The sequence below is a fragment of the Oncorhynchus clarkii genome, chromosome 12 (assembly GCF_045791955.1).
Source record: "Oncorhynchus clarkii lewisi isolate Uvic-CL-2024 chromosome 12, UVic_Ocla_1.0, whole genome shotgun sequence".
Taxonomy (NCBI): Eukaryota; Metazoa; Chordata; class Actinopteri; order Salmoniformes; family Salmonidae; genus Oncorhynchus; species Oncorhynchus clarkii.
The window spans coordinates 64,387,271-64,415,072 of NC_092158.1; the positions used below are offsets into that span (position 1 = coordinate 64,387,271).

The 27,802-nt window shown below is 44.6% G+C and overlaps 1 protein-coding gene and 1 long non-coding RNA gene across 3 annotated transcripts; one reads left to right on the forward strand and one right to left on the reverse strand.

The window, feature by feature from the left end:
* Window positions 1-481: 481 nt before the first annotated feature.
* Window positions 482-23,246, reverse strand: LOC139421021 (ATPase 13A1). 2 transcript variants are annotated; one of them, XM_071171494.1, is made up of 26 exons: window positions 23,211-23,246; window positions 21,645-22,223; window positions 21,322-21,411; window positions 20,779-21,042; window positions 20,294-20,449; window positions 15,545-15,614; window positions 11,944-12,050; window positions 10,888-11,017; window positions 10,546-10,601; window positions 10,283-10,409; window positions 9,544-9,681; window positions 9,259-9,379; window positions 8,780-8,937; window positions 8,451-8,626; window positions 8,138-8,248; window positions 6,881-7,006; window positions 6,559-6,667; window positions 5,880-6,073; window positions 5,647-5,743; window positions 5,240-5,430; window positions 5,041-5,155; window positions 4,608-4,804; window positions 3,753-3,895; window positions 3,459-3,570; window positions 3,064-3,207; window positions 482-1,897 (listed from the first exon to the last, which is right to left on the reverse strand). In XM_071171494.1, exons 2-26 carry the CDS (start codon window positions 21,993-21,995, stop codon window positions 1,787-1,789), a joined length of 3,594 nt encoding a protein of 1,197 aa, XP_071027595.1. In that variant the 5' UTR covers window positions 21,996-22,223; window positions 23,211-23,246; the 3' UTR covers window positions 482-1,786. The 2 variants fall into 2 exon arrangements, with proteins under 2 accessions (XP_071027595.1, XP_071027596.1); XM_071171495.1 differs by lacking the exon at window positions 23,211-23,246 and having other exon boundaries at window positions 21,645-22,388.
* Window positions 23,247-25,160: 1,914 nt separating this feature from the next.
* LOC139421043 (uncharacterized) lies at window positions 25,161-26,901 on the forward strand. The gene is made up of 3 exons (XR_011635581.1): window positions 25,161-25,279; window positions 25,837-25,988; window positions 26,388-26,901. It is a non-coding gene; the product is annotated as an uncharacterized lncRNA (long non-coding RNA).
* The last annotated feature ends 901 nt before the right edge of the window (window positions 26,902-27,802 follow it).

The window sequence follows — 27,802 nt, forward strand, 5'->3', positions numbered from 1 at the left end:
ATAAAATGAACTTGTGTTAGTCCTCCGTAGCTTATGCCTGCCCATACCCTGACTCGACCACCAACATGGGTAACTCTATTCACAACATTGACATCAGCAAACCGCTCACCCACATGACGCCATACATGTGGTCTGCGGTTGTGAGGCCGGTTGGACGTACTGCTAAATTCTCTAAAACGGCATTGGAGGCAGCTTATGGCAGAGCAACGTACATTCAATTCTCTGGCAACAGCTCTGGTGGACATTCCTGCAGTCACCATGCCAATTGCATGTTCCTTCAAAACTTGAGACATCTGTGGCATTGTGACAGAATTGCACATTTTAGTGGCTTTTTCTTGTCCCCAGCACAAGGTGCACCTGTGTAATGATCCTACTGTTTAATGAGCTTCTTGATATGCCACACCTTTCAGGTGGATGGATTATCTTAGCAAAGAAGAAATGCTCACTAACAGGGATGTAAACAAATTTGTGCACAACATTTTAGAGAAATAAGCTTTTTGTGCGTATGGAACATTTCTGGGATCTTTTATTTCGGCTCATGAAACATGTGATCAACACTTGACGTTTATATTTTTGTTCAGTATATATAGGTCTATGGGTGTCCCGTACCAGTCATTATATCATCCCACCTCTGTTACCAGTGTAGTAATCTCAGCTACTAGACTATAATCTGTTACAATAGATTGCCAGTGTAACTAGCCAGGGTGCACCAGACATTAACATTTTAGTCATTTAGCAGACACTCTTATCCAGAGCGACTTACAGTAGTGAGCACAGACATTTTCATACTGGTCCCTTATGGGAATCAAACCCACAACCCTGGCATTGCAAGTGCCATGCTCAACCAAGTGAGGCACACAGGACTTAATTAAAGTCCTCTCAAACACAAACATCAAGAAAAAGGATCTGAAGACTATTTTTGTGCCCTCTCAACTTGACTTCCAGTTACAATGTATGCAGCTCACTCATCACCTTAAAAATATATGTTCAACCCCTATGTAGGTATAGTAGGCAGTGCACTGCATAGGTAAATGGAACATGACAAAGTAGCACTTGACAAAAAAAGCACCACTTGTATTTGTTGGTCTTTTAGAAGTCTGTAAGAGTTTTATCTTTTTACAAAATGAAGAAGAGAAAACAAAATGGGAAAAAAAATCAAACACTTCGCAATTCTCTTGGAGAACGCCCTGTTGTGTGTGTGTGTGCACGTTTCACATGGGCTGGCACACAATCTCTAACGCCACACAATACTGCTGTCTTCTTGGCCTTCAGTGAGAAAAGGGAGGGATGGAGAGAGGGAACGGGAAGGCAAGAGAAGGGGGAGTCTAACTAGACCTGGGTTCAAATAGTATTTATTTTCTTTCAAACGCTTTAGCTGCACTTGTTTCAACTTGCCTGGCGCAACGGAACAGTCCCAAAAGTGCAAACCCTGCTTATCTGGAGCTCCTGGCAGGATCAACCAAAATGCATTCAACCAAAAAGTATTCGAAAGGAAGAAAATACCATTTGAGCCCAAGTTTGTCTCTAGCATAAAATAAATGTCATTTTAAATACATTAGTGAAGAGGGGGAACAGAGGGACAGAGCAGAGATGGGGTAACATTTAGGGGTGTGGTGCAGCAGTACTGCGCGTCTGCCTGACATGCCTAGTCCATCTCCTCAGCTGTCTTGTGCATCACATCAGCCTTCAATCTTTTCCTCCCTCCACAAGTCTCCTCAATCCTTTCCCTTTACAGTTTGGTTGCCGAGGGCAGTGGGTTGCTCGGGGCAGCTGTTGGCACGGCAATTCAGGAAGGCAGCCTCAGGGTTCCTTTGCCCAGCAGGAACTGCAGAACGCGGTCAACCAGCAGGGCAGCGACAAAGTCAACCACCAGGACCTGGGCGATGACTAGCTTGAACTGCAGGGCAGAAAACACATAAGAGGTTATAATAATTTATACGTCCTTTTGCGCTGGTTTCCCAGACACAGATTAAGCCTAGTCCTGGACTTAAAAGGAGTTAAATGGAGAACTTCAAAACATTTTATTATAAACTTAGTTCATTCATTATAAAGATTCATACATGCTTATAACAAGTTATAAAGCAATACATCAAAACAATCACACAAAATGTGTGTGAAAGTACAGATGTTTGATCTTGATTTGACCAGTTTCATTGCAGGAGGAAAATAATCCTGCAGGAGAAGTTGAATGTTTGAAGCAATATGTAGAATCGCCGCCAGGGGGCAGCTGGAAGCGGTGTTTCTATACAATGCAATAGCGTACCTACAATGTACCTTGGACTGCAAGGCCACTGTGTGCCAGTTCAAGTAGGCTACAGTGCGTCTCGTGTGTATTCTTATGTGGATTATAAAACATTGACATATTTGTAGGGTGTATATGTATTTTTCGTTAGGGATAATCATTTAATTGTTTAATCAATTGTTTTATTATATGTTCAAGGCAAGAAATAGGCAGAACCAATTATTGGTGGCCTCAGTGCCTGTGTGGTCCAGCGTCTACAGCCACTGACCCCGGGACATATATACCAGAGTTGGCATTGGTTCAAATCCATCCCACTTCTCTATGACCACCCCCCGAATCTTTCCAACAATGTTCTCTCGCTTCAATAAAAGCAAAACAAATACAAAAGGCGTGGGATTGCCCCACCTTTAAGAAAGAATAAATCATTGGACAAATAACAATTAGATTGTGAGCACAAGTCCAACATAAAAATGATTATAAGTAATACAAGGTATGCTAAATTGACTCATAGAACATGCACCGACCTAGCAAGCAACAATAGACTGGGAAACAAACAGTAGCCTATTATGGGTTTTCACACCTTTCAATATGTGACAATGAATAGGCTAACGGGTAGCCGACAGAACATGGACAAACATAGCCCCACTGGTCTGAAAAACTTGACCGCCCCCTCAAGGAGAAATAGAGAACAGCGGCTTTTCAGTGAACATAACTACTATAAATCACAAGGCTCATTTGAATTCCCTAATGAGCAGTACATTTTTCCGGGACAAAAGAGTGATCAGATTAAGGCCCGACATCTGTATAATATATATATATACCTCTGTTGGTATATCTACAAGAGCAAACTGCTCGTTGAATTCAGGCGAGGACCCTGAGAGAAGGCCCACGATGGCCAGACCTGACAGGGCAATACTCCACAGCAGCGGTTTGTTCTCTCTCAGAGACTCCATGAAAGGATGACCCTAGAAAAACACACAGTATTAGTGGAATACACGTGTATTATTCAATGATGGCTAGGATAAGTACTGAAGAGTCTATTCATTGTATAGAAAATGGGCCACATTTTCAATTAGGTATCCCTTATGTAGGCTTAATGAAGCCTTCATAAGCCCTACATAGAATCCTCACAAATATTTTATATGCAAAGAAAGGCCTTATAAAGGGATCATGAAGGCTTCATTAAACCGAAGATATGGAGGAGGAAGAGCAGTACCTTGTAGTTAATGGCAAAGGTAGCCATCTGCATGGCCATAGACATTATGTACACAGTGCTGTTGATGAGACTGGGCTCAAACTCTTTGTACAGGTCCGCAAACCTCTCCGCCCTAAAAGGTAAAAGGACAACAGACAGAAGATTAAGAGAGGGGATACTTGGACAGGTTGGAAACAAGACCATGTCAATTATTGTAAGGTGAACATGTACGGTTAGTACTGGGTGGGAGCAAATACAGTATCAAAAAGACTGTAGGTATCTATAGTGTGTGTGTGTGTGTGTATGTATGTGTACCTTGGAGGACTTCTGCTCTGTGCTCCTTTGTACAGGTATACCAGACTACAGAAGTGAACAGCAAACTGCAGCAGCACTGTCAGAACAGTGTACAGGTTGAAGATGTTAGGTAAGGGCCGCTCTTTAGACAGAGTCTTCAGGGGCTGGACAGGACAAGAGAAATTAGGATGAAAACTTAAAAAGGGAGCTTTCACATATCCCCTGTATGATCCATTTCCTGGAGCGTTTGGTGCCCTGAGCCGCACTATAAAAGCATGTGTGACACACAAATAAATCCCGGCTAAAACGTATCCTGGACTTGCGTTTGTCGCGGGTCCAAGTTGCAGGACCAGAGTATCAGGAGTCGCGTGGAATGTTTTGCCTGTTGTAAACTAGCTAGCTCGCTATCGTCATGTAGAATGTGCGTCTTGCTAATCGCACTCTGAAAACGGTTATTTTCAGGTCTGGTGAAAGCAAAACTGATGTTGTAGAATTCTCACAAACACTCCAGGAAAACGGACCAGGGCACCAAATTTAATGTGAAAACCCCCTAAGTTGAGTTAAAGCTTAACTTGAAACTAGGGCTACATAATAATATGGATTCCTACCAATCACAACTAGAGTACATGCATGTCATACATGTAGTAAGCACACACAGGTTCTTTCTTAATACTCTTTCCACAATTTCTAATGTCCTTTTCTCCTAAAAAAATGTCTACGGGAACTGAGGAGAGGATTCAAGGAAAAGTAACGCTTCCCTCTGATGTTTTGAAGAAGCAGGGAAGGAGGCAGGAAGGAGAGGACACAAGGAACTGAAGGAGGAAAAACTATCAAGGGATAGCACTACTGTGTTTTTACCGCCATGTGACCTCTCACCTTTGACCTGGAGATGAAGAGGAAGCAGCCGGCCAATAGCAGGCCCTGTAGGGTGGCCTGGAAGTCACTGAACTTGACCCCCTCCAGGTAGAGAACAGACTGGCTGTAGGCCAGCACCAGGGCGTTCAGCGCCAAGATCTTAAACATCTGTAGTGTGGTCACCAGCGTACAGCGGCCCTGCTTTATCACGTGGCAGACTGGGGAGGAGAGATGATGAGGAGATGATAATCATGTAGTGAGAGAGAGAGAGAGAGAGACAGTGAGAGAAACAGTGAGAGCGAGAGAGACAGTGAGTGAGAGAGAGAGAGAGACAGTGAGTGAGTGAGTGAGTGAGTGAGTGAGAGAGAGAAAGCGAGCGAGCGTTTGTGTTCATTTGTGTTTGTATACAGTACGGGTGTAAAAAATGTGTGTTGATTATGCATGTGTTCCTCACTGCACTGTATGGAGGACAATTTGGAGGTGAAGGGGGCAGCAATGGAGGCATCTCCCAGTTTCACTACTTGTATCTGATCTTCTTCCAGCTCCCTTAAGACTTGACTAATCCTCTCCTACAACAGAATAAACACCAAATGGTTAACAACACGCACGCACGTACACACACCCCTCCCTCCCTACACACACACACACCCCACCTTCTGCGCGGCTAGCTGCTCCTCTCTCTGGGCCATGACCCTCTGCCTGGCTGCCCTGGAGGTCAATTTGACCCCTGAGCTGGTGACCGGAGGTAGGGAGGGTCTGGAGTCGGCTGCTGGGGTCTCCTTCTCTCTGCCCCTCTTCCTCCTCTCAGGCATACGCTCTGGGGCGTTCGCCAACAGAGCCACACCTGGAAAGGTGGAGGGAAGGTTGAGAGAGGGAGAGAGAGAGAATGGACACAAAATTATTCCCATATAGTGACATTGTTTATGATAAGAAGATGGCATACATTTGCCTACTGAGACAATAAAGGTTGAATTGAAGGTGTCATGGACTAAGACAGGTGTGCGCATTAACGTTGCTGAATATTGTGCACAGCTTTGAGTGACATGTCGAGTGACCTCACCGATATGGGCGTGTTTGAGTGCTCCGACGTCATTGGTCCCGTCTCCGCACATCAATGTTGTATAGCCCAATCCTTTAAGACTAGTGATTACAAACTCCTGGAACACAATAACAATACACACAGTTAGCACAAAACTAGCCTCAAACTAGCCTTGTCAAAAGTAGTGCACTAGAAAAATAATAGGGTGCCATTTCTGACACTGCTAACGTCTACGAGGAGGCAAGAAGACTGACCTTCTGTTTAGGGCTGACCCGTGCGAACACCTGGACATGGGGCAGGAGGGCATGGAGCAACCGCGTGTCACTGGTCAGTCTGGTTAGCCCCTCCCCCGTCACACACAGATCATACTGATCGACCAGCGAGGGGACAGACGGCGGGGGCAGCGGAACACACACACTGCCGTCTATAGACTCCCACTGCCACTCACCTGGAAGGAACAACGCCACAAGTGACCGTATTATGGAGCATTCTTAAAACAGTGACATACTACCCTGATTAAATACATATTATGTCAAATAGTCTCAAGTACTTAAGGTGCGCTTGATTTGGTTTGCATTTTATTCCATTGCACTGGGGCAAAGTAGACCAAGTGCAGCTCAAGTATAATATATATGCATTTGACCCAGGTCTACAACACATGCACTGTCCACTATAGATCCCATCATTACAACAATCATATGGCTATATCATCAATGCATTAGTCTGTAGATTAGTCTAGTACAGAGCCCTCCAACCATGTTCGTGGAGAGCTACCATCCTGTCTGTTTTCGCTCCAACCCCAGTTGTAACTAACCGGATTCAGCTTATCAACCAGCTAATTATTAGAATCAGGTGCACTAGATTAGGGTTGGAGGAAAAACCTACAGGGCGGTTTTCGGTTTAAGCATAAATGGGCTCTTCGTGTGCCCCTACCCTGGTTGGGTCTGGCCTGCAGTACGAGCGTGTGTTCCTTCTGGATGAAGTGGAGCTCTCTGGCCACATGGCATGCTGTCAGAGGGTTGTCACCTGTTATCATCACCACCTGAAGGAGAGATGGAGGAGAGGAGGGTTATGTGTGTGTGTGTGGTGTGTACGCGCATTACGGAGTAAGTGCGTGCATGGATGTGCCTGATATTACTGTGATAATTGTAATCTGAACCAAATCTTTATCAGTATCGGTGTGTGGCTTTTCCTGCTAATGAGTCTGTGCGAATGTGTGTGAGCGTGCGTGTGTATTCCGAGACCGCCTCCTCACGTGATGCGACGCCTCCTGAATCTCTTTGATGACAGCCTTGCTGTCGGTCTTCAGGGGACACGAGACGACCATGAAGCCGGCAAACTGCAGGTCACACTCCAGAGCATCACGAGTCACCTCCCGCACCTGTAGACCGCCACAAGGCACCCAGTCACACAAACACCCAACCCCTGCTGTACAAAAGAGAGCCACTCTCATCTAGCCACTTGGCTGAGGTTCACGAAAGCCCTGTAGCTAACGTGGTACTTTATTTATCTCGAAGACCCAGAAGTACCTCACCCTCTCTCTAAGCTGTGCAGCTTGGTTGTTGAGAGTATTGAAATAGCGTGCCACGTTAACTACGAGGCTTTCGGGAAACTCATCCCCTCACACAGAGCAGGACACGACAGATAGGTGAGTTAGACAGGACAAGTAGATAATGGATCCAGAGCATCTGGCACCGCCTATCAAACCACGCTCAAAGTCGCTCAGGTCACTCGTTTTGCCAATTCTAACGTTCAATCAAACAGTAACTAATGCCTCGATGCCAGTCTGCCTGCTTTATATAACGGCCCATTTTCGTGAACCGGGTGGTGTACCTGATAAACGTTTATTTGATTTAAAAATGATATTACTAACAACAACATATTTAACACATTTTGACCAAGTGATCCATGGAATAAGTATTCTGTGTGTAATACAATACAATGTAATATTATTCATCTACAATGTATGTTCTTAACCCTGGGCAACATGGGCCTGGGAGGCTCACAGAGATACTGGTATCCACAGTACTCTACCAACTATCTTTTTCTCAACTCAATATTTATTTTAATCCCCCAAAATGTTTTTGTTTTTCTTTTTTCTTAAGTGCATTGTCATTTAAGCTTTAAAACAGCAAAGTTTTCTCTCTGCCCCATGGAAAAATGCGCTGCCCCATGGAAAAATGTGTTGAGTTGCAGGATATTAGTGTTAAAGCTGCAACAACAACAATTATCTCTGCCACATGACAAAATGTGCAGAACTGCAGGAAATGTTCTCTCCGATGCCAAGAGTATGTCAATATGTCTTCCGGGGCCCAAGACTTGATTCGTCCAGCCATGCACTGCCAAAGTCATAGTAAAACTCATTGTATGCTAGTTTTTTTTTTTTTTTTATCTCACGAGTTGTGATCTGATTATGAGGGGGTCCCTGATGAATTTGCTATCACAAAAGGGCTGCAAAAAGTTTGAGAAAGATAGGACAGGTAGGTGAGTTGGACAGGACAGGTAGAGTTACCTGTTGGTGGCTGAGGTGTCCTATCTCTCTGTAGCCCAAGGCCAGAACCCTGGCCCCTTCTCGGGACATCTCCCTGTGCACCTGGTCATAGCTGTCTGGGCACTCTGAGAACTACAGAAACAAACAAATGGCTAGAACAACGGTAATGACTGCAGCAATGGCGTATTCACTCAACACTGAGACTGTGTACTTGTACGTGAAGTGTGGTACAGTAGACATGTATTATAGTAGACATGTAATTACATTGACCATAAAGACATATTCAATTATACATTCAAATGTCAGTGGTTCTATTTCATTCTATGATATTAACCATGTCCCTGAGTGTCTCTGGAGCTCCTTTGACAGTGGAGACATAGCAGAGGTCAGCGGAGCCCAGTTTCTCATAGGAGGCGAGGACGGACATCCTCTTCAGAGCACTGGCAAAGTGGAACCGCTGGTGGATCTTCAGGCCTGGGGTCTTTATACCACGAGCAAACACCTTTTCATCTACACCACACAGAGAGGGACAGAAGGGTAGATATGATGTAAACACAGAGACACACACACACTTTCTCTACTGGTTTACAAAGAGGAGATCCTGAGGTACACAGGCGCACACACACACACACGGGCGCACACACACACACACACACACACAACCTTTAGTGAGGGTCCAGTCAGCAGCAGTGAGCATGGCCTTCTCCAGAGGGTCGCCTACCAGCTGTCCATCGTCAAGGGTAACCAGTGAGTGACAGGTAGCAATCACCCGATGCGTTTCTACTGGGATCTCTGACACGGGAGTCACTTCTTTCCCTTCTCTGGAGGAGTTTAGAAAATGTTTACAAACAAATGTAAAAATGTACTTCATATTCTTCCAAAGATTTTAATATGATTAAATAAACGCTCAAAACATATGTGTTGCTCTTTACGTGTCACTCCTCAATATGACAAGATTCACAGTATGACACCAGCGCATAAGGGCATTGGTAGACACTTTACTTAACCCAGACCGCTACGATGCATTACGATGCCGTTAGGAAGCCTTTAAAAATGTTTTAATATTATCAGGTCCAGTCAATCTTTGTAAAAAATTGCAACAAAGAAATGTATCATACTGAAAAATGTAAAAGCGAGTGTACCTGAGGCCAGCGACCCCCCGCACCACCAGATGGTCGCTGGTCAAGGTGCCCGTCTTGTCGAAGCAGCACACCTCCACCTTGCCTGCAAACGGGATCCTGAAGGGCTCAGTGCAGAACACATCTATGAAAGGGAGAAGAAATAAAGGGGTGAGTCAAATAGCAGAACAGCGAGGTCGACTAACATCATTAAGTACTAGAAACATTACTATTCCACTTTCAGAACCACTTTCACAACACATACCACCGCATACCACCCCAACCCCAACACACAATCTGTTGACTCACAGAGCTTGGCCAGAGCGATGAGGGATGTGTTGACTGCCAGAGACAATTCTATGGGAAGCTCAGGTGGAACCACAGAGGTCAGGATGAGAGTACACTCCAGGAACAACTTATACCGGTTCCTGCTAGGGTCCTTAGTTCCTGCAGGGGAGAGAACACACAGAGACAGTTACACACCTATAAGCAGTAGTTACTCACACAGAGAAAGCTATGCAGTATGTTCATTTATAAAATGTTTGCACACATGCCTGTAAGTTGCTTTGGATAAAAGCATCTGCTAAATGTCATACATTGTTATTATTAGTAATAATATATACAGTTATACTGCATTAGGTCAGGAAAAACCTGCTGCTCTCTCCTGACCTCAGGGCCTATTTCGACAAAATGTTTTCTTCCGTTTTATAAAGGAGGAATTTGTGTTTAAGTCGTGTGTTTTTTATTTTTATGAATAAGGTCCTTTGGCAAGACTGCCAAAATGTTCATACATGTCTTAGGGAGTAAAAAAAAAACAACATCACCTTAAATTCTGTCTTGGCTAAGATATAAACAAACTGTATAATGGAGAAATGTTCTAAGTAGAACCAACTGTACTTCTGCCTCTGCATTGCTTGTTCCATGTGGTTTTAAGACTGGGTATCTGTGAAGAACTTTGGGACAACCGCTGACGTAAAAAGTGCTTTATAAAATCCATTTGATTGATTGATTGAATTGATTGAATTGCGTTGTTCACTGGATTACTCACCTTCCACCCACACATATCCAGCAGCAGCGATGGCGAACACCAGGAGGAAGAGGATGAAGATGAATGTTTCTAAGTTGTTGGCTGTCACCCTCTTCACTCCAAACAAGATGGTCCTCAGCAGTTTACCCTGTAGACCGGCGTGGTCAACAACACCATGGGTTGTATTCATTAGTGAACGCCGTAGCAAAACATGTTGCAACAGAAAATGAAAACAAGCGGTTCTTATTGGACAAGTTCGGTAGTCAAGAGCAGCAGCCCCTCACCTGAGAGGTATAGAATCCGGTTCTCAACACATAAGCCACACAGCCATTGTCCACAGCTGCAGAAAAATGTAAAAGAAGAAAAACAAACTATTACGATTTGCTCTAAGTAAGACAAGATAGATACAATCACTGAGGGCAGATTCAATCCATCTATTCTGAGGCCGAAGGAGATGACAAAATGTATCTAAAATGTAGATTTTTTTTTATATTGATAAGCGATAACAACATTTAGATTGAAAGCGCAATACAATTAGAATTGTTAATCTCAAAGTGAAAAAAAGAGCTGGACATTTCTGCCTTACGACAAGTGAATAATACATGGCATAGTAGGTAGGAACTGACGTTTGAGTCCTACAGTGGCACGGAGTGGGGGGCTGTGCTGCACCACCTTGGTCCCACCAGAGATTATGTGGAGGCGTGCGTCACCCTGAAGGTCCAGTACCCTCTCTGGGTCCAGATCCTCCACTGGCTCCTAAACACACAACATGGTGGAACTTCAAGTTAAAACACTCCTTTTAAGGATTAATGGAGCCTATGATTTCTAAGCATAGGATGTTGATAAATGGATTTGTGAAGCACCTATGATATTCTACGCTTCTCTTTGTGAATGATCTATAGTAACATTCCCATTGTGTTGACAATCTACAGTGATCATCATTGAGATGTTTCTACAACTTAGTTTGAGTCAATTGATAGGACATGATTTGGAAAGGCACACACACCTGTCGATATAAAAGATCCCACGGTTGACAGTGCATGTCAGAGCAAAAGCAGGGACTGGGAGACTAGTCAGGATTGAGGGAAAGATGAACAGAGCGAAGTACAGAGAGATCCTTGATGAAAACCTTCTCCAAAGCGCTCAGGACCTCAGACTGGGGTGAAGGTTCACCTTCCAACAGGACAACGTTTCTATACACACTGCCAAGTCAACGCAAGAGTGGCTTCGGGACAAGTCTCTGGATATCATTGAGTGGCTCAGCAAGAGCCCGGACTTGAACCCAATCAAACATCTCTGGAGAGACGTGAAAATAGCTGTGCAGCAACGCTCCCCATTCATCCTGGCAGAGCTTGAGAGGATCCGCAGAGAAGAATGGGAGAAAATCCCCAAATACAGGTGTGCCAAGCTTGTAGTATCTTCTTGGGTAGTATCATACCCAAGAAGACTCGATGCTGTAGTAGTTGCCAAAGGGTGCTTCAACAAAGTACTGAGTAAAGGGTCTGAATACTTATGTAAATGGGATATTCAATTTTAGAATGAGGCTGTAACGCAACAAAATTTGGAAAAGATCAAGTGGTCTGAATACTTTCCGAAGGCACTGTATATTGTCCAGATAAACTGCATTATTTTGCATGGATGTTATCTAGTCTAGTATAGCACAGGCTTCCCGTCTGTCTGACCTTCATCTGAGGAACGGACTCTCCCGTCAGCATGGCCTCGTCCACGATGCAGCGCCCTCTCAGCAGCAGCACGTCACATGGAACCAAGTTCTCCTGGGGCGAGCGGCCTGGGGGGGGGGGAAGAGAAAGACATATATACTGTGCCAAACCAACGTTAGAATGCTGTTCAGCACCATAGAATTCTCGAAGCTCATCACTAAGCTAAGGTCCCTGGACTACACCTACCTCTGCAACTGGATCCTGCACTTCCTGACGGGCCGCCCACAGGTGGTGAGGGTAAGCGACAACACATCTGCCACGCTGACCCTCAACATGGGGGCCCCTCAGGGGTGCATGCTTAGTCCCCTCATGTACTGCCTGTTCACCAATTAAGTTTGCCAACGACACGAAGGGTGGTATGCTTGATCACCGACGATGATGAAACAGACTACAGGGAGGTTAGAGACCTGGTAGTGTGGTGCCAGGACAACAATCTCTCAGTAAATGTCAGTAAGACAAAAGGAGTGGACTACAGGAAACGGAGGGCCAAGCATGCCCCCATTCACATCGATGAGGCTGTAGTAGAGCGTGTCGAGAGTTCCTCTCTGTCCACATCACTAAGGATCTATCATGGTCCAAACACACCAACACAGTCGTGAAGAGGGCACGACAATGCCTCAGAAGGCTGAGAAGATTTGGCATGGGCCCTCAGATCCTCAAAAAGTTCTACAGCTGCACGATCGAGAGCATCTTGACTGGCTGCATCACTTCTTGGTATGGCAACTGCTTGGCATCAGACTGCAAGGCGCAACAGAGGGTAGTGAGTATGTCCCAATACATCACTGGGGCCAAGCTCCCTGCCAACCAGGACCTCTATACCAGGCGTTGTCAGAGGAAAGACCATAAAATTGTCAAAGATTTAGGCCATAGACTGTTCTCTCTAAATGTCAGGAATTGTGAAAAACTGAGTTTAAATGTATTTGGCTAAGGTGTATGTAAACTTCCGACTTCATTCATTCATTCATCCGTCCGTCCGTCCGTCCGTGTGTATATATATATATATATATATATATATATATATATATATATATATATATATATATATATATATATATATATAGCTGTATGAACCAATGGGTGAGTAAACTTTGTTTAAGCTTTACTAACCATCCATGACTTTTACTAGGTTTATGTAGAACCTAACACCACATAATGACAAAGCGAAAACAGGTTGACATTTTTGCAAATGTATATAAAAAAAATAATTTAAAAAAATACCTTATTTACATAAGTATTCAGACTCTTTGCTATGAGACTCGAAATTGAGTTCAGGTGTATTCTGTTTCCATTGATCACCCTTGAGATGTTTCTAAAACTTGTGGTAAATTCAATTGATTGGATATGATTTGGAAAGGCACACACCTTTTTATACAAGGTCCCACAGTTGACAGTGCATGGCAGAGCAAAAACCAAGTCATGAGGTCAAAGGAATTGTCCGTAGAACTCCATGACAGGAAGGGTACCAAAACATTGAAGGTCCCCAAGAACACAGTGGCCTCCATCATTCTTTAATGGAAGAAGTTTGGAACCACCAAAACTCTTCCCAGAGTTGGCCGCCCAGCCAAACTGAGAAACAGGGAGAGAAGGGCCTTGGTCAGGGAGGTGACCAAGAACCCAATGGTCACTCTAAATAGCTCCAGAATTCCTCTGTGGAGATGGGAGAACCTTCCAGAAGGACAACCATCTCTGCCGCACTCCACAAATCCGGCCTTTATGGTAGAGTGCCCAGACGGAAGCCACTCCTCAGTAAAGGGCACATGACAGCCCGCTTGGAGTTTGCCAAAAGGCAACTAAAGGGCTCTCAGACCATGATAAACAATATTCTCTGGTCTGATCTCTTTGGCCTGAATGCCAAGCATCACATCTGGAGGGAACATGACACCATCCCTACAGAGAAGCATGGTGGTGGCAGCATCATGCTGTGGGGATGTTTTTCAGCGGCAGGGACTGGGAAACTAGTCAGGATTGAGGGAAAGATGAACGGAGCAAAGTACAGAGAGATCCTTGATGAAAACCTGCTCCAGAACGCACAGTACCTCAGACTGGGGTGAAGGTTCACTTTCCAACAGGACAATGACCTGAATCACACAGCCAAAACAAAGCAGAAGTGGCTTCAGGACAAGTCACTGAAAGTCCTTGAGTGGCCCAGCCAAAGCCTGGACCTGTACCCGATCGAACAGCTCTAGAGAACTGAAAATAGCTGTACAGCGACATTCCCCATCCAACCTGACAGAGCTTGAGAGGATCTGAAGAGAAGACTGGGAGAAACTCCCCAAATACAAGGGTGCCAAGCTTGTAGCATCATACCCAAGAACACTTGAGGCTGTAATCGCGGCCAAAGGTGCTTCAACAAAGTATTGAGTAAAGGGTCTGAATACTTATGTAAATGTGATTTCAGTTGTCTTTTTTTTTAAAATAAATTAGAAAACACTTTTTTTTTTTAAAACAGTTTTTGCTTTGTCATTATGGAGTATTGTGTGTAGATTGATTAGGGGGGAAAACTATTTTATCCATTTTAGAATAAATCTGTAACGTAACAAAATATAGAAAAAGTCAAGGGGTTTGAATACTTTCCGAATGCACTGTAGATGTACAGTACATAGCTACCTCAATTACCTAGTAACCCTGCACATCGACTTGGTACTGATACTCCCTGTATATATACATTTTATTTTTTAAAAGTATTTTGATTCGTTATTCACTGTGTATTTCTTCCTCTTATCACTATTTATATTTTACAATTTTGTATCTTAACTTTAACTCTGCATTGTTGGGGCCTCCCGGGTGGCATAGCGGTCTAAGGTAACGCATTGTTGTGTTTGAAGCATCACTACAGACCAGGGTTCGATCACAGGCTGTGTCACAGCCGGCCGTGACCGGGAGACCCATGAGGCTGCGCATGAGCTGGCTTCGGTTGCCAGTTGGATGGTGTTTCCTCAGACAAATTGGTGCTCCTGGCTTCCAGGTTAAACAAGCAGTGTGTAAAGAAGCAGAGCGGCTTGGCAGGGCCGTGTTTTTGGAGAACGCATGGCTCTCGACCTTCGCCTCTCCAAAGTCCGTAGGGGAGTTGCAGCGATGGGACAAGACTAACTACCAATTGGAAATCACAAAATTGGGGAGAAAAATAATAATATATATATTTGTTTTTATCTGCATTGTTGGAAATGGACCTGTAAGTAAGAATTTGATTCTTAGTCGACACCTGTTGTGTACGACGCATGTGAAAAATAAAACTTCATTTGATTTTGACTGGCTGTGGACAGAGGAAATACGGAACTAAATTCTCCTGGGGTGAGCATCCTGGGGGGAAGACAAAGATATGCACACTGTGTCAAACTGGCTGGGGCTCTATCTCAATCTCTTCACGATTCCACGCATCTCTTCTCCTCAACAGTATTCGAGGACAAAGTCCAAGGTCCCTCCCCTTATTCTCCAATGTATTTTAAAAAGGAGGCGAGGATATAAGATGCGTGAAATTGAGGAAAGATGATTTGAGAAAGTGCCTGGTTCTAGATGAAGAAAATACTCCTGAACGGGAAGGGTTAACAGACAGGAACCTTACCTATTGAGACAATGTCCCCGGGGACTAGTTCATCACTGGACACAGGCCTCCACTTCCTGTTGCGGTAAACCTGTTGGGAAACATGGGCACAAACGTGTAAATATCAGGGGCCTGTTCAGTAGGGAAAAAGCTTTTATGACACCGAGTAAAACAGGGAGGTACTAGCTACACTTGTTCAATAATAAGAACACACAAAGATTTTCCGTTTCAAAACATTTTACAGTGTTCCCTACTGAACACAACACGGACAGATCTATATAAATCCAGATCAAATCGATCATTTGGTTAATGCAGCATTTCCAAAACTAGGGGTCACAAAACTCCGACAGGGGTGGAAAGGTAGCCTGGCGGGTTAGGAGCGTGGGGCCAGTAACCGAAAGGTTTCTGGATCGAAACCCAGAGCTGACAAGGTAAAAATCTGTCGTTCCGCCCCTGAACAAGGCAGTTAACTCAAATCAAATCAAATCAAATTTTATTTGTCACATACACATGGTTAGCAGATGTTAATGCGAGTGTAGCGAAATGCTTGTGCTTCTAGTTCCGACAATGCAGTAATAACCAACAAGTAATCTAACTAACAATTCCAAAACTACTGTCTTGTACACAGTGTGAGGGGATAAAGAATATGTACATAAGGATATATGAATGAGTGATGGTACAGAGCAGCATAGGCAGATACAGTAGATTGTATCGAGTACAGTATATACATATGAGATGAGTGTGTAAACAAAGTGGCATAGTTAAAGTGGCTAGTGATACATGTATTACATAAGGATACAGTCGATGATATAGAGTACAGTATATACGTATGCCTATGAGATGAATAATGTAGGGTAAGTAACATTATATAAGGTAGCATTGTTTAAAGTGGCTAGTGATATATTTACATCATTTCCCATCAATTCCCATTATTAAAGTGGCTGGAGTTGAGTCAGTGTCAGTGTGTTGGCAGCAGCCACTCAATGTTAGTGGTGGCTGTTTAACAGTCTGATAGCCTTGAGATAGAAGCTGTTTTTCAGTCTCTCGGTCCCAGCTTTGATGCACCTGTACTGACCTCGCCTTCTGGATGATAGCGGGGTGAACAGGCAGTGGCTTGGGTGGTTGATGTCCTTGATGATCTTTATGGCCTTCCTGTGACATCGGGTGGTGTAGGTGTCCTGGAGGGCAGGTAGTTTGCCCCCGGTGATGCGTTGTGCAGACCTCACTACCCTCTGGAGGGCCTTACGGTTGAGGGCGGAGCAGTTGCCGTACCAGGCGGTGATACAGCCCGCCAGGATGCTCTCGATTGTGCATCTGTAGAAGTTTGTGAGTGCTTTTGGTGACAAGCCGAATTTCTTCAGCCTCCTGAGGTTGAAGAGGCGCTGCTGCGCCTTCTTCACAATGCTGTCTGTGTGAGTGGACCAATTCAGTTTGTCTGTGATGTGTATGCCGAGGAACTTAAAACTTGCTACCCTCTCCACTACTGTTCCATCGATGTGGATAGGGGGGTGTTCCCTCTGCTGTTTCCTGAAGTCCACAATCATCTCCTTAGTTTTGTTGACGTTGAGTGTGAGGTTATTTTCCTGACACCACACTCCGAGGGCCCTCACCTCCTCCCTGTAGGCCGTCTCGTCGTTGTTGGTAATCAAGCCTACCACTGTTGTGTCGTCCGCAAACTTGATGATTGAGTTGGAGGCGTGCGTGGCCACGCAGTCGTGGGTGAACAGGGAGTACAGGAGAGGGCTCAGAACGCACCCTTGTGGGGCCCCAGTGTTGAGGATCAGCGGGGAGGAGATGTTGTTGCCTACCCTCACCACCTGGGGGCGGCCCGTCAGGAAGTCCAGTACCCAGTTGCACAGGGCGGGGTCGAGACCCAGGGTCTCGAGCTTGATGACGAGCTTGGAGGGTACTATGGTGTTGAATGCCGAGCTGTAGTCAATGAACAGCATTCTCACATAGGTATTCCTCTTGTCCAGATGGGTTAGGGCAGTGTGCAGTGTGGTTGAGATTGCATCGTCTGTGGACCTATTTGGGCGGTAAGCAAATTGGAGTGGGTCTAGGGTGTCAGGTAGGGTGGAGGTGATATGGTCCTTGACTAGTCTCTCAAAGCACTTCATGATGACGGAAGTGAGTGCTACGGGGCGGTAGTCGTTTAGCTCAGTTACCTTAGCTTTCTTGGGAACAGGAACAATGGTGGCCCTCTTGAAGCATGTGGGAACAGCAGACTGGTATAGGGATTGATTGAATATGTCCGTAAACACACCGGCCAGCTGGTCTGCGCATGCTCTGAGGGCGCGACTGGGGATGCCGTCTGGGCCTGCAGCCTTGCGAGGGTTAACACGTTTAAATGTCTTACTCACCTCGGCTGCAGTGAAGGAGAGACCGCAAGTTTTCGTTGCAGGCCGTGTCAGTGGCACTGTATTGTCCTCAAAGCGGGCAAAAAAGTTATTTAGTCTGCCTGGGAGCAGGACATCCTGGTCCGTGACTGGGCTGGATTTCTTCCTGTAGTCCGTGATTGACTGTAGACCCTGCCACATGCCTCTTGTGTCTGAGCCGTTGAATTGAGATTCTACTTTGTCTCTGTACTGACGCTTAGCTTGTTTGATAGCCTTGCGGAGGGAATAGCTGCACTGTTTGTATTCGGTCATGTTACCAGACACCTTGCCCTGATTAAAAGCAGTGGTTCGCGCTTTCAGTTTCACACGAATGCTGCCATCAATCCACGGTTTCTGGTTAGGGAATGTTTTAATCGTTGCTATGGGAACGACATCTTCAACGCACGTTCTAATGAACTCGCACACCGAATCAGCGTATTCGTCAATGTTGTTGTCTGACGCAATACGAAACATGTCCCAGTCCACGTGATGGAAGCAGTCTTGGAGTGTGGAGTCAGCTTGGTCGGACCAGCGTTGGACAGACCTCAGCGTGGGAGCCTCTTGTTTTAGTTTCTGTCTGTAGGCAGGGATCAACAAAATGGAGTCGTGGTCAGCTTTTCCGAAAGGGGGGCGGGGCAGGGCCTTATATGCGTCGCGGAAGTTAGAGTAACAATGATCCAAGGTCTTTCCACCCCTGGTTGCGCAATCGATATGCTGATAAAATTTGGGGAGTCTTGTTTTCAGATTAGCCTTGTTAAAATCCCCAGCTACAATGAATGCAGCCTCCGGATAAATGGTTTCCAGTTTGCAAAGAGTCAAATAAAGTTCATTCAGAGCCAACGATGTGTCTGCTTGGGGGGGGATATATACGGCTGTGATTATAATCGAAGAGAATTCTCTTGGTAGATAATGCGGTCTACATTTGATTGTGAGGAATTCTAAATCAGGTGAACAGAAGGACTTGAGTTCCTGTATGTTTCTTTCATCACACCATGTCACGTTAGTCATAAGGCATACGCCCCCGCCCCTCTTTTTACCAGAAAGATGTTTTTTCCTGTCTGCGCGATGCGTGGAGAAACCTGTTGGCTGCACCGCTTCGGATAGCGTCTCTCCAGTAAGCCACGTTTCCGTGAAGCAAAGAACGTTACAGTCTCTGATGTCCCTCTGGAATGCTACCCTTGCTCGGATTTCATCAACCTTGTTGTCAAGAGACTGGACATTGGCAAGAAGAATGCTAGGGAATGGTGCACGATGTGCCCGTCTCCGGAGTCTGACCAGAAGACCGCCTCGTTTCCCTCTTTTTCGGAGTCGTTTTTTTGGGTCGCTGCATGGGATCCACTCCGTTGTCCTGTTTGTAAGGCAGAGCACAGGATCCGCGTCGCGAAAAGCGTATTCTTGGTCGTACTGATGGTGAGTTGACGCTGATCTTATATTCAGTAGTTCTTCTCAACTGTATGTGATGAAACCTAAGATGACCTGGGGTACTAATGTAAGAAATAACACGTAAAAAAACAAAAAACTGCATAGTTTCCTAGGAACGCGAAGCGAGGCGGCCATCTCTGTCGGCGCCGGAACTCACTGTTTCCCGGGCGCCAATGACGTGGATGTCGATTAAGGCAGCCCCGCGCACCTCTTGGATTCAGAGGGGTTGGGTTAAATACGGAAGACACATTTCAGTTTAATGCTTTCAGTTGTAAAACTGAATAGGTATCCCCCTTTCTATTTACACCAATTGTAGCTCTAACTCTGGAACGACATAAGCTATACGCTATTTATTATGACCCTATTCCTGCCAGCTAAGACTCTCAGGAACAAGGATGTGTCTTCTGTTTCCCTCTACCACGCACACAAGAATAATTCATTAGAATCGAGTAGACAGAACCAGGCACCAAATCAGACTGGGGGGAAAAGAATATCATAATTGAAAGCATTGATGGTGTTCTTTTCGACACAGAAAATGATACACAATTATTAGCCGATGATTTTCTGAACTTCCCAATACCTTTCTGATGCATTTCAGTCACTTCAAACCATACTTCCTTCTGATTGAAGAACTGCCATACTGATTTGCCATAGACACAAATAAAAAAGTTAAGATTGGCTGTTGATTACATTACCATTTTATTTTTTTATTTTACACATGGTGGGGTTGCAAAAAAATGTTTGATAATCAAATTGGGCCATAGACCAAAAAAAAATTGGGAACCCCTGGGTAAATGAGCCTGATGCTAGTATATAGTGGGAGTCAGGGCCTTCATTCTACAACTACAATAACAAGGCTCTGGTGACAATTTGATGATCTGCACTTGAGCAAGAAGAGCATGCGCCTTTGCTTGTATCGTATCAGCAAATATCAAAACGACATGATCACTTGGATAAAGAAACAGTAGTTCACCTGGATCATGTAGGGTTTGTTCCCCATGCGTCGTATCTCAGACATGTTCCTCATCTGCTGTTGTACCAGAGAGGCTTCGAAGGCCACCAGCATGAAGAGAGTGAACACACTGTAGTACCAGTACTCATCCAGACACCACAGACCCACACAGAACACCTGAGGAGGGGGGAGAGAGAGTATCCATCTGTACAAATGTTGAGCCAAGCGGTACTGTGCTGGCCTGGTTGATGCATCGGCCATCCACCATAGTTGCTAGAACGGTAGTGGAAAGGACCACGTGAAAATAAAATATCAGAGCTAGTGCAGTATGTTTCAGGTCAGCAAGATAGTATAAAAAGGGTATTAACTATTGAGTCAATTCTATCCCCACATGCCCTTAAAGAGATCAATATAGAAAAGGGAAGAAAGAGACTAGAGAGGGATTCTGCTACGTGTCACATTACTACCTGACAAAACAACACGCAAATACGCATGCGCACACACACCTGGAAGACAAAGAAGGGAGCGGTGGCTCTCTCCCTGAAGAGCTCCAGGAAGTCCGGCACCACCATCTCAGCGCGGTTGGTCCCATAGCGCTTCTCGGCGGCATGCAGGTCTGTCTCCTCCTGGTAGCCTCGCCAGGCCTGGAAGAAGCCCATTGGCTGTCGGACGGGGAACGACACGGGGAGGAAACACTTCCTCTCCTTACTGTCGAAGATGTAGCAGATCTTCTGGAATTCAAAGGAAAGGATTCCCTCGCCGTTCTCATCCTGAAGAGAGAGCAGGAGAGAGTGAGTACATGAATTAAAACACACACACAAAAAATATGCCATCCAAAAAGCAGTGTAACTGACTAGCATAGAGATGTTAAGAGAGGACCATTCTGACACCATGCATTTCCCACAAGTTGTAACCAGTATACCTGAGTCATGTACAGCACGGCACACCGTAGCAAAACATTTTGCAACAGTTACAAATGTTTTCTCCCCATTGAACACAACCATTGTTTAAGTAAACAAGGTGGAGACAGGGGAACAAGGCAAACTTACCCGGTCTCTCTGCAGTGGTACCAGCTCAGCAGAACCATTGTTGGGGGTGGGTATAACCTTAGCCAGGGTGGCCTTGTGTGGGTCTGGCTCCTGTTAATACACATCGATTCACAGCATTATATACTCTGACAGACACAGCCATATAATCAGGTCCAAACTTTCTGAACAAGAAACACAAATATATTACACATCATTTGAAAATGTCCTTGTGTAGAGCATAAAATAATGCTGAGTGGAGTGATCAAAAGTTCAATTGGGCAGTGTTGGTTCACAATCTCCAACACCTAATTCCAAAACAACCGCAGACGATCCATCCACTTTACCTTTGCGCAGGTGAGCAAACAGTGCGCGTGCACGGACCAATAACCGGAGAGCGCTGTGAGGACGTGAGCGATCCCGATGGCGGCGAGAGCTAGTAGGCCTGCTTCTGGGTACTCGGAAGTACCGTATACTACGAGCCACAAGTACAACCAGCCAGGGTACAGCAAGGCTAAAAAAGGTAGAACCGTGCCGTGGAATAGCCGGGGCCTGCGCCGGTACATTGACACCGAGCTAACGTTCTCGTCGTCAGTCTCGGCGCTGTCATGCTGGCTATGGTTGTTCATTGAGGGGGCCATTTGCAGGTCCTCCGATCCCCGATTCCCGTCCCCCGCAACCACATCCCCCTGTTTCATATTCGCCTGTTTCGTAGCCCCGTTAATTTTCGTCCCTCTCTCTCCGGGCCCTCTCTTTCCTCCACCTCCCCCTAGTTATTATTGTCTCTGGTAAGGCAGTTCAATCTAGTTGTTTTAGTCCGGTGTCAGGTCCAGTTTTCTGTATCGGCTCGTTCTCACACAGCTGCTTCCGCGTACGCAACCACGTAAGGACACGTAATGTCCTTTTTGCTGTCGTGTGGTTACTTCCTGTCGAGAGAGATGCCGATTTGATCACATTTGTTTGACATCAAATATCCTAAATCAAGTGCATCTTAAAAGGAACATTTTCAAAGCAATGGTTAACAACATAAAGGCTAAATTATCACAGAGCATTCGGTTGTTTCTCCTTTAAGAAATCGACGCTATTGTACTCGAGCTATCAAAATCTGTGATTGACAACAACCCAGGACCAATGGGAAAGAACAATGGCAGTATGCAAGTGGTTTCGACCAATCGAAATAGAGGAGGGTGTATGCGGTATATATTCTGTGTATGGCTGTGAACACGTGTTTTATAACCTTGATTCTCACTTTACTTTCTTTCTAAACAAGCCATCAAATTACCTCCATCGCAAACATGTGTCTTCAACGTTATGCATTTGATTCCATTTCATAGCTATCTATTTTAGTAAAAAATTCTACGTTATAAACTGTACTCATTCACAACAATAAAATACAGTTGTGACTGCACCAGTATCTGTGTAAGAGACCTTTGAAGTCCAGAGATGGCTCAGATTCAAGCTCAAACTATATAATGTCAAAATACGTTCGTTGATCACCAAATATGGAGTTTCGCTAAGCACATCTTCATTTACTCCCGGTATGTACTCCAAAAATGTCTAAATAAAAATTGTAACTTGTAAAAAAGTAACTGAACAAATACCTCTTCTACATGGCCATGGCTAGAAGGGATTTATCAAACTTTTGTCAAATTATCGTCAGATCTGACTTTTCATAACAGGTTAGGAAAGAAGATCCCAATTGGAGATTTCAATATTATATTTATTATTGCTCCCATCTGTCATAGGCACTTATGTTACATTTTACAAAAGCTTTAAAACTGGTAACAAAAATGTTGAAAGAAGTTTAACCAAAGGATAAACCAACGGACCAGTTCAGTCACAATAAACTTCTCGGTAATGTTATAGATATTTGTTGTAATTGCTATAACTGTCATATGTTGTTGTTTATCTACCTTAGTTGAATGCACTGACTGTAAATCGCTCTGTATAAGAGCATCTGCTGAATGACCAAATTGTAAATGTCAAAAATACTTGCAGAGCATGCTGGGTATTATCATAACGAGCTCCGCCCTCAAGTGCATATTTGGTCGATGCGGACCGGATCCAAATTTGAACGAATCAAAGATGTTTAGGCTACGTTTCACAAGTTTGAACATCACAGTACAGTACAGTACTGTACAGTATGGTACAGTACGTTACAGTAGAGTAACGTACCATACTGTACGAGTTTTGTTGAATCGAGTACAATAGAGCAGAGGTTTTCCAACTGGGGTCTGCAGCGGTACTGCAGGAGGTCCACATAAATCACTGGGGAAGTAGATAAATGGCTTCATTGCCAAAACTCGAACTGTCCTTTTAATATGGAGGAAATTACAGTAATTGGAGCTAATTACAGGATTCTTCTGTATAGAACATTTTTAAGCAGGCCGTCTAAGAAGTGGTCATTTTCGGGATGAAAAAACGGTTTTAGTGTCATCTTAAACGACTAACCCCAGATACAAAGCATGCAGAAAAAATATTGAAATATATATATATATATTTTTTAATACCTTCTTTGAAAACTAACAATCAAATAAAAGCTAGACAGTCAGGTGGAATCTAAAAAAGACAGGCATTCAGGGAACATGCCCATAGATGTTTTTATAATGATTGAGCAGAGGAACACAGCATTAGCAATGACATAGAATTGCAGAAAATCTGCTTTACAACAGCAACATTTTCTCTACGCCGCCAAGATACCTTTCTAGCTAATAGACTATGTTACAGTTTACTCTTCCAATAAACTGTGGGGAGGTCAAAATAATGAAACTGTCTACCAAATCGATTCATTTTAAAATGTACGGTACAGTATAGTAGTTTAATTCAGTAGACCAGATTACAGTTCAGTAGAGTTTAAGTCAGTAAAATCGAGTACAGTTTAGTTCAGTACATTAGAGTATAGTAGGGTACAATACAGTACTCTCTACTTTACTTTTCTGTACTGTATGCTACTTTTCTTTACTGTACTGTAATGTACTTTACTGTACTGTCCAAACTTGTGAAACATAGACGTCTATAATTGGTTCCGATTTGGTCCATGATTGGGCAAAATATAGGGCGGCCCAGACGTCTGTGGACGTTCAGGTCAAGGCTGGTCCAGACCGGACCAAATCTGAATCAAACATAGGTGTCTAAATCAAGGCTGGTCCAGACCGGACCAAATCTGAACCAAACATAGATGTCTAAATCAAGGCCGGTCCGGACCGGACCAAATCTGAACCAAACATAGGTGTCTAAATCAAGGCCGGTCCGGACCGGACCAAATCTGAACCAAACATAGGTGTCTCAATCAAGGCCGGTCCAGACTGGACCAAATCTGAACCAAACATAGGTGTCTAAATCAAGGCCGGTCCGGACCGGACCAAATCGGAACCAAACATAGGTGTCTAAATCAAGGCTGGTCCAGACCGGACCAAATCTGAATCAAACATAGGTGTCTAAATCAAGGCTGGTCCAGACCGGACCAAATCTGAACCAAACATAGGTGTCTAAATCAAGGCCGGACCGGACCAAATCGGAACCAAACATAGGTGTCTAAATCAAGGCTGGTCCAGACCGGACCAAATCGGAACCAAACATAGGTGTCTAAATCAAGGCTGGTCCAGACCGGACCAAATCTGAACCAAATATAGGTGTATAAATCAAGGCCGGTCCGGACTGCGCCATAAAAAGAAAGAAACAAAGACGTCCAAAAGACTTTGCCATCGGTAAATGCTTAGCGATCAATTTGTTTTTCTGACATTCTGTCCACAGAAGAGGACACACAGTCCATGACTGGACTTCATTGTAATTGTCTATGCATATCTCAGAAACTGTTCTGCATGTCCGTGTCATCCTCCAGGCAGGTTGCCATGGATATCACCACCAAGTGTTGCCATAAGGAGATGGAAAGCTATGGGCAGTGTGTGGCCTCCCACCCATCAACATGGCAACAGCACTGTCAAGACCTGAAGATGAAGGTGGCACAGTGAACCTCTTCACAGTAAGCTGTTGTCTCTGAGAATATCAGTTGTGCATGTAGCCTAAAATCCATAACCTGTTTAGCTAACTTTCAACTCCTTGTACTCCGTGTCATTGCATTGCATGATAAGGAGTGGAATGATAGCAGCAACAGACTGGTAGTACCCAGGCTATATCTGACGGGCCTTGATGGTCATATGTAGACCCATTACAGAGCAGAGTGGGCACCCTCTCTGAGTCTGGTTCCTCTCTAGGTTTACTCCTATTTTGACAGTTGGAAATGGGGGGGGGGTAAGAAGGGTGGACATGGGGAATGAACTCTGGTCTCCAGTGGGGAACAGTATATGTGACTAGGCGGGAGCGTTAACACAGGCTTTCTCCTAGGCCTAGACCCTATTCCTTCCACTGTGCTGCTGCTTGTTCTTCGAGGGTCTAGGTTGGGTTACTGTAAAGAACTGTTGGTGTGAAAATAATTCAGATGCAAGAAGTCAAACCCGTGAGTACTGTACAGTGCTGATGTTGTGAAGTGTAGGATTGTGTTTGTTTTCTTCAATATCTTATTGATCATTGTTTCTGCAGCCCTGTGATCCAGAAGATCCGGACAGACTGTTCAAAAGAGTTCACAGAGTTTGAGCACTGCTTACCAGAGAACCAGAACTCACCTACCTCCTGTTCAGTACACGTAGCGCGCTTCCTCGGCTGTGCAGAGACAGTGGACCTTGCCGGAGTGCGTGAGTGTTTACTGATTGTAGATCAGTCTTCGGCTCGTTCACCACAGCCCTCAATTCTTTGTGATTATACCAACTTTTGACTGGTTCCCCTTGGCCTTGAGAGAGTGCTTTACATCAGTGTCTTTCCTCTTCGTCTTCAAGTACCCCCAAAAGTAAACACTAAAGAAATATCTTATTACGTGGTGTAAACTGGGTCTTCCTGTCCTTAGTATTCATACCTGTCCAGTGTCCGAACTCCGTACTGTATTTGTTTTACCATTTTGATCATCTCGGGTAAACCCAGAACTAAAATATTGCGCAATTTTGTAATTTATGTTTACGTAACCTGTTTCTGAGAGATTACCTTTTTGAATATTTGGTGTAGGAGCTGAAGTGAATATACTGTATCTCCTCTTTCAGCAGTGAACCCGGTTCCTCGGCCCTCTTAGGACCCAGCAGTGACCATCATCCATCCCTCTCAGATATCTCCTTCCTGCAACACTGACACCGGACTGCTCTATCTACCATGGATAAATCAATGCCCATGTCATTTTGATAACTTCCTGACTTGGTACATGGATAAAGTGGACTCTTGTCCATGGCTACTTTAGGATTTGTCAAAAGAACTCAAACTCCTAGACATTTACAATTTCTGGGACTGATTTCTGCCCGAGACTGTGAAGAATCAAGACGGGTTATTTATTGAAGATCTGTCATAACTCATCGATGCTACAGCTCTCTGAAATACAATGGGAATCAGAGGAGTCGTTTTCCCTGTATGTGAAAAGAATCACTCAGTGCGACTGACTATGCAGCAGTTTTTAGTGTGTAATACATATTTACAACACTGTGGTAACCTCAGGTAGCAGCCTAAATGGTTTTCTTTGCCTCTCAAATGTATATTGAGAATGAATGTGTAAAACAGTGTTAGCTTTGTAACCTCACTCCGCAACATATCTGTGTACAACTGCGTGATATATAAGTATCCCTTGTTTGCGGTGTGGTTGTCTCTTGTAGATGTTATTTTGGGTGAATTTTATCATGAAACTCCTATATTTCAGTCCTATTACTCATCCAGTTTGGATACATGCTGTCTGGTGTTATGGTGCTACACAAGGGTGCCCCTCGCTCCCTCCCACTCTCCCTTTCTTCAGGTTGGAGTGAGTCATGGTAGAATACTCAACTGTGGAATGTATATCTCTCCCACACATCTCTCCTTGGCTACATACTCGCTGAGGGAAAGGAGGGAGCGCAGGAAGGAGGGGAAGGGGCCTGGAGAGTTAGAATTTGAAGGAGCTGAGGAAAGGTGGAAGGAAGGAGAAGTAGAGGGGATGAAGGAGGAGGCTATCCGCTGGCGGAAGGAACAGAGCCCAGGAAGGTTGGAGGAGAAGGAGGGGGCTGTGGAGTTATAATCTGTGTGACCACAGAGACAGTCAAGAGGGAGGATGTTGAGTTATGTACCCTTTGACTACTAACCAGAACAGGCCCCCTTTTCTGCTTCACTTATTAAAGGCTGAGGGAGACGCAATCAAGTGGAGAGATTATTCCTTGGAAATGTCAGTCTTCAAAAAATTGGACACAAACAACGTGCAGAGGCTGAATGTACAAAACATTAAGAACACATTCCAAATATTGAGTTGCACCCCCCCCCCCCCCTTTAGCCCTCAGGACAGCCTCAAAATGTCAGGGCATGGACTGTACAAGGTGTTGAAAGAGTTCTACAGAAATGCTGACTCGTGTTGACTCCAATGCTTCCCACAGTTTTGTCAAGTTGGCTGGATGACCTTTGGGTGGTGGACCATTGTTGATACACACAGGAAACTTGAGCATGAAAA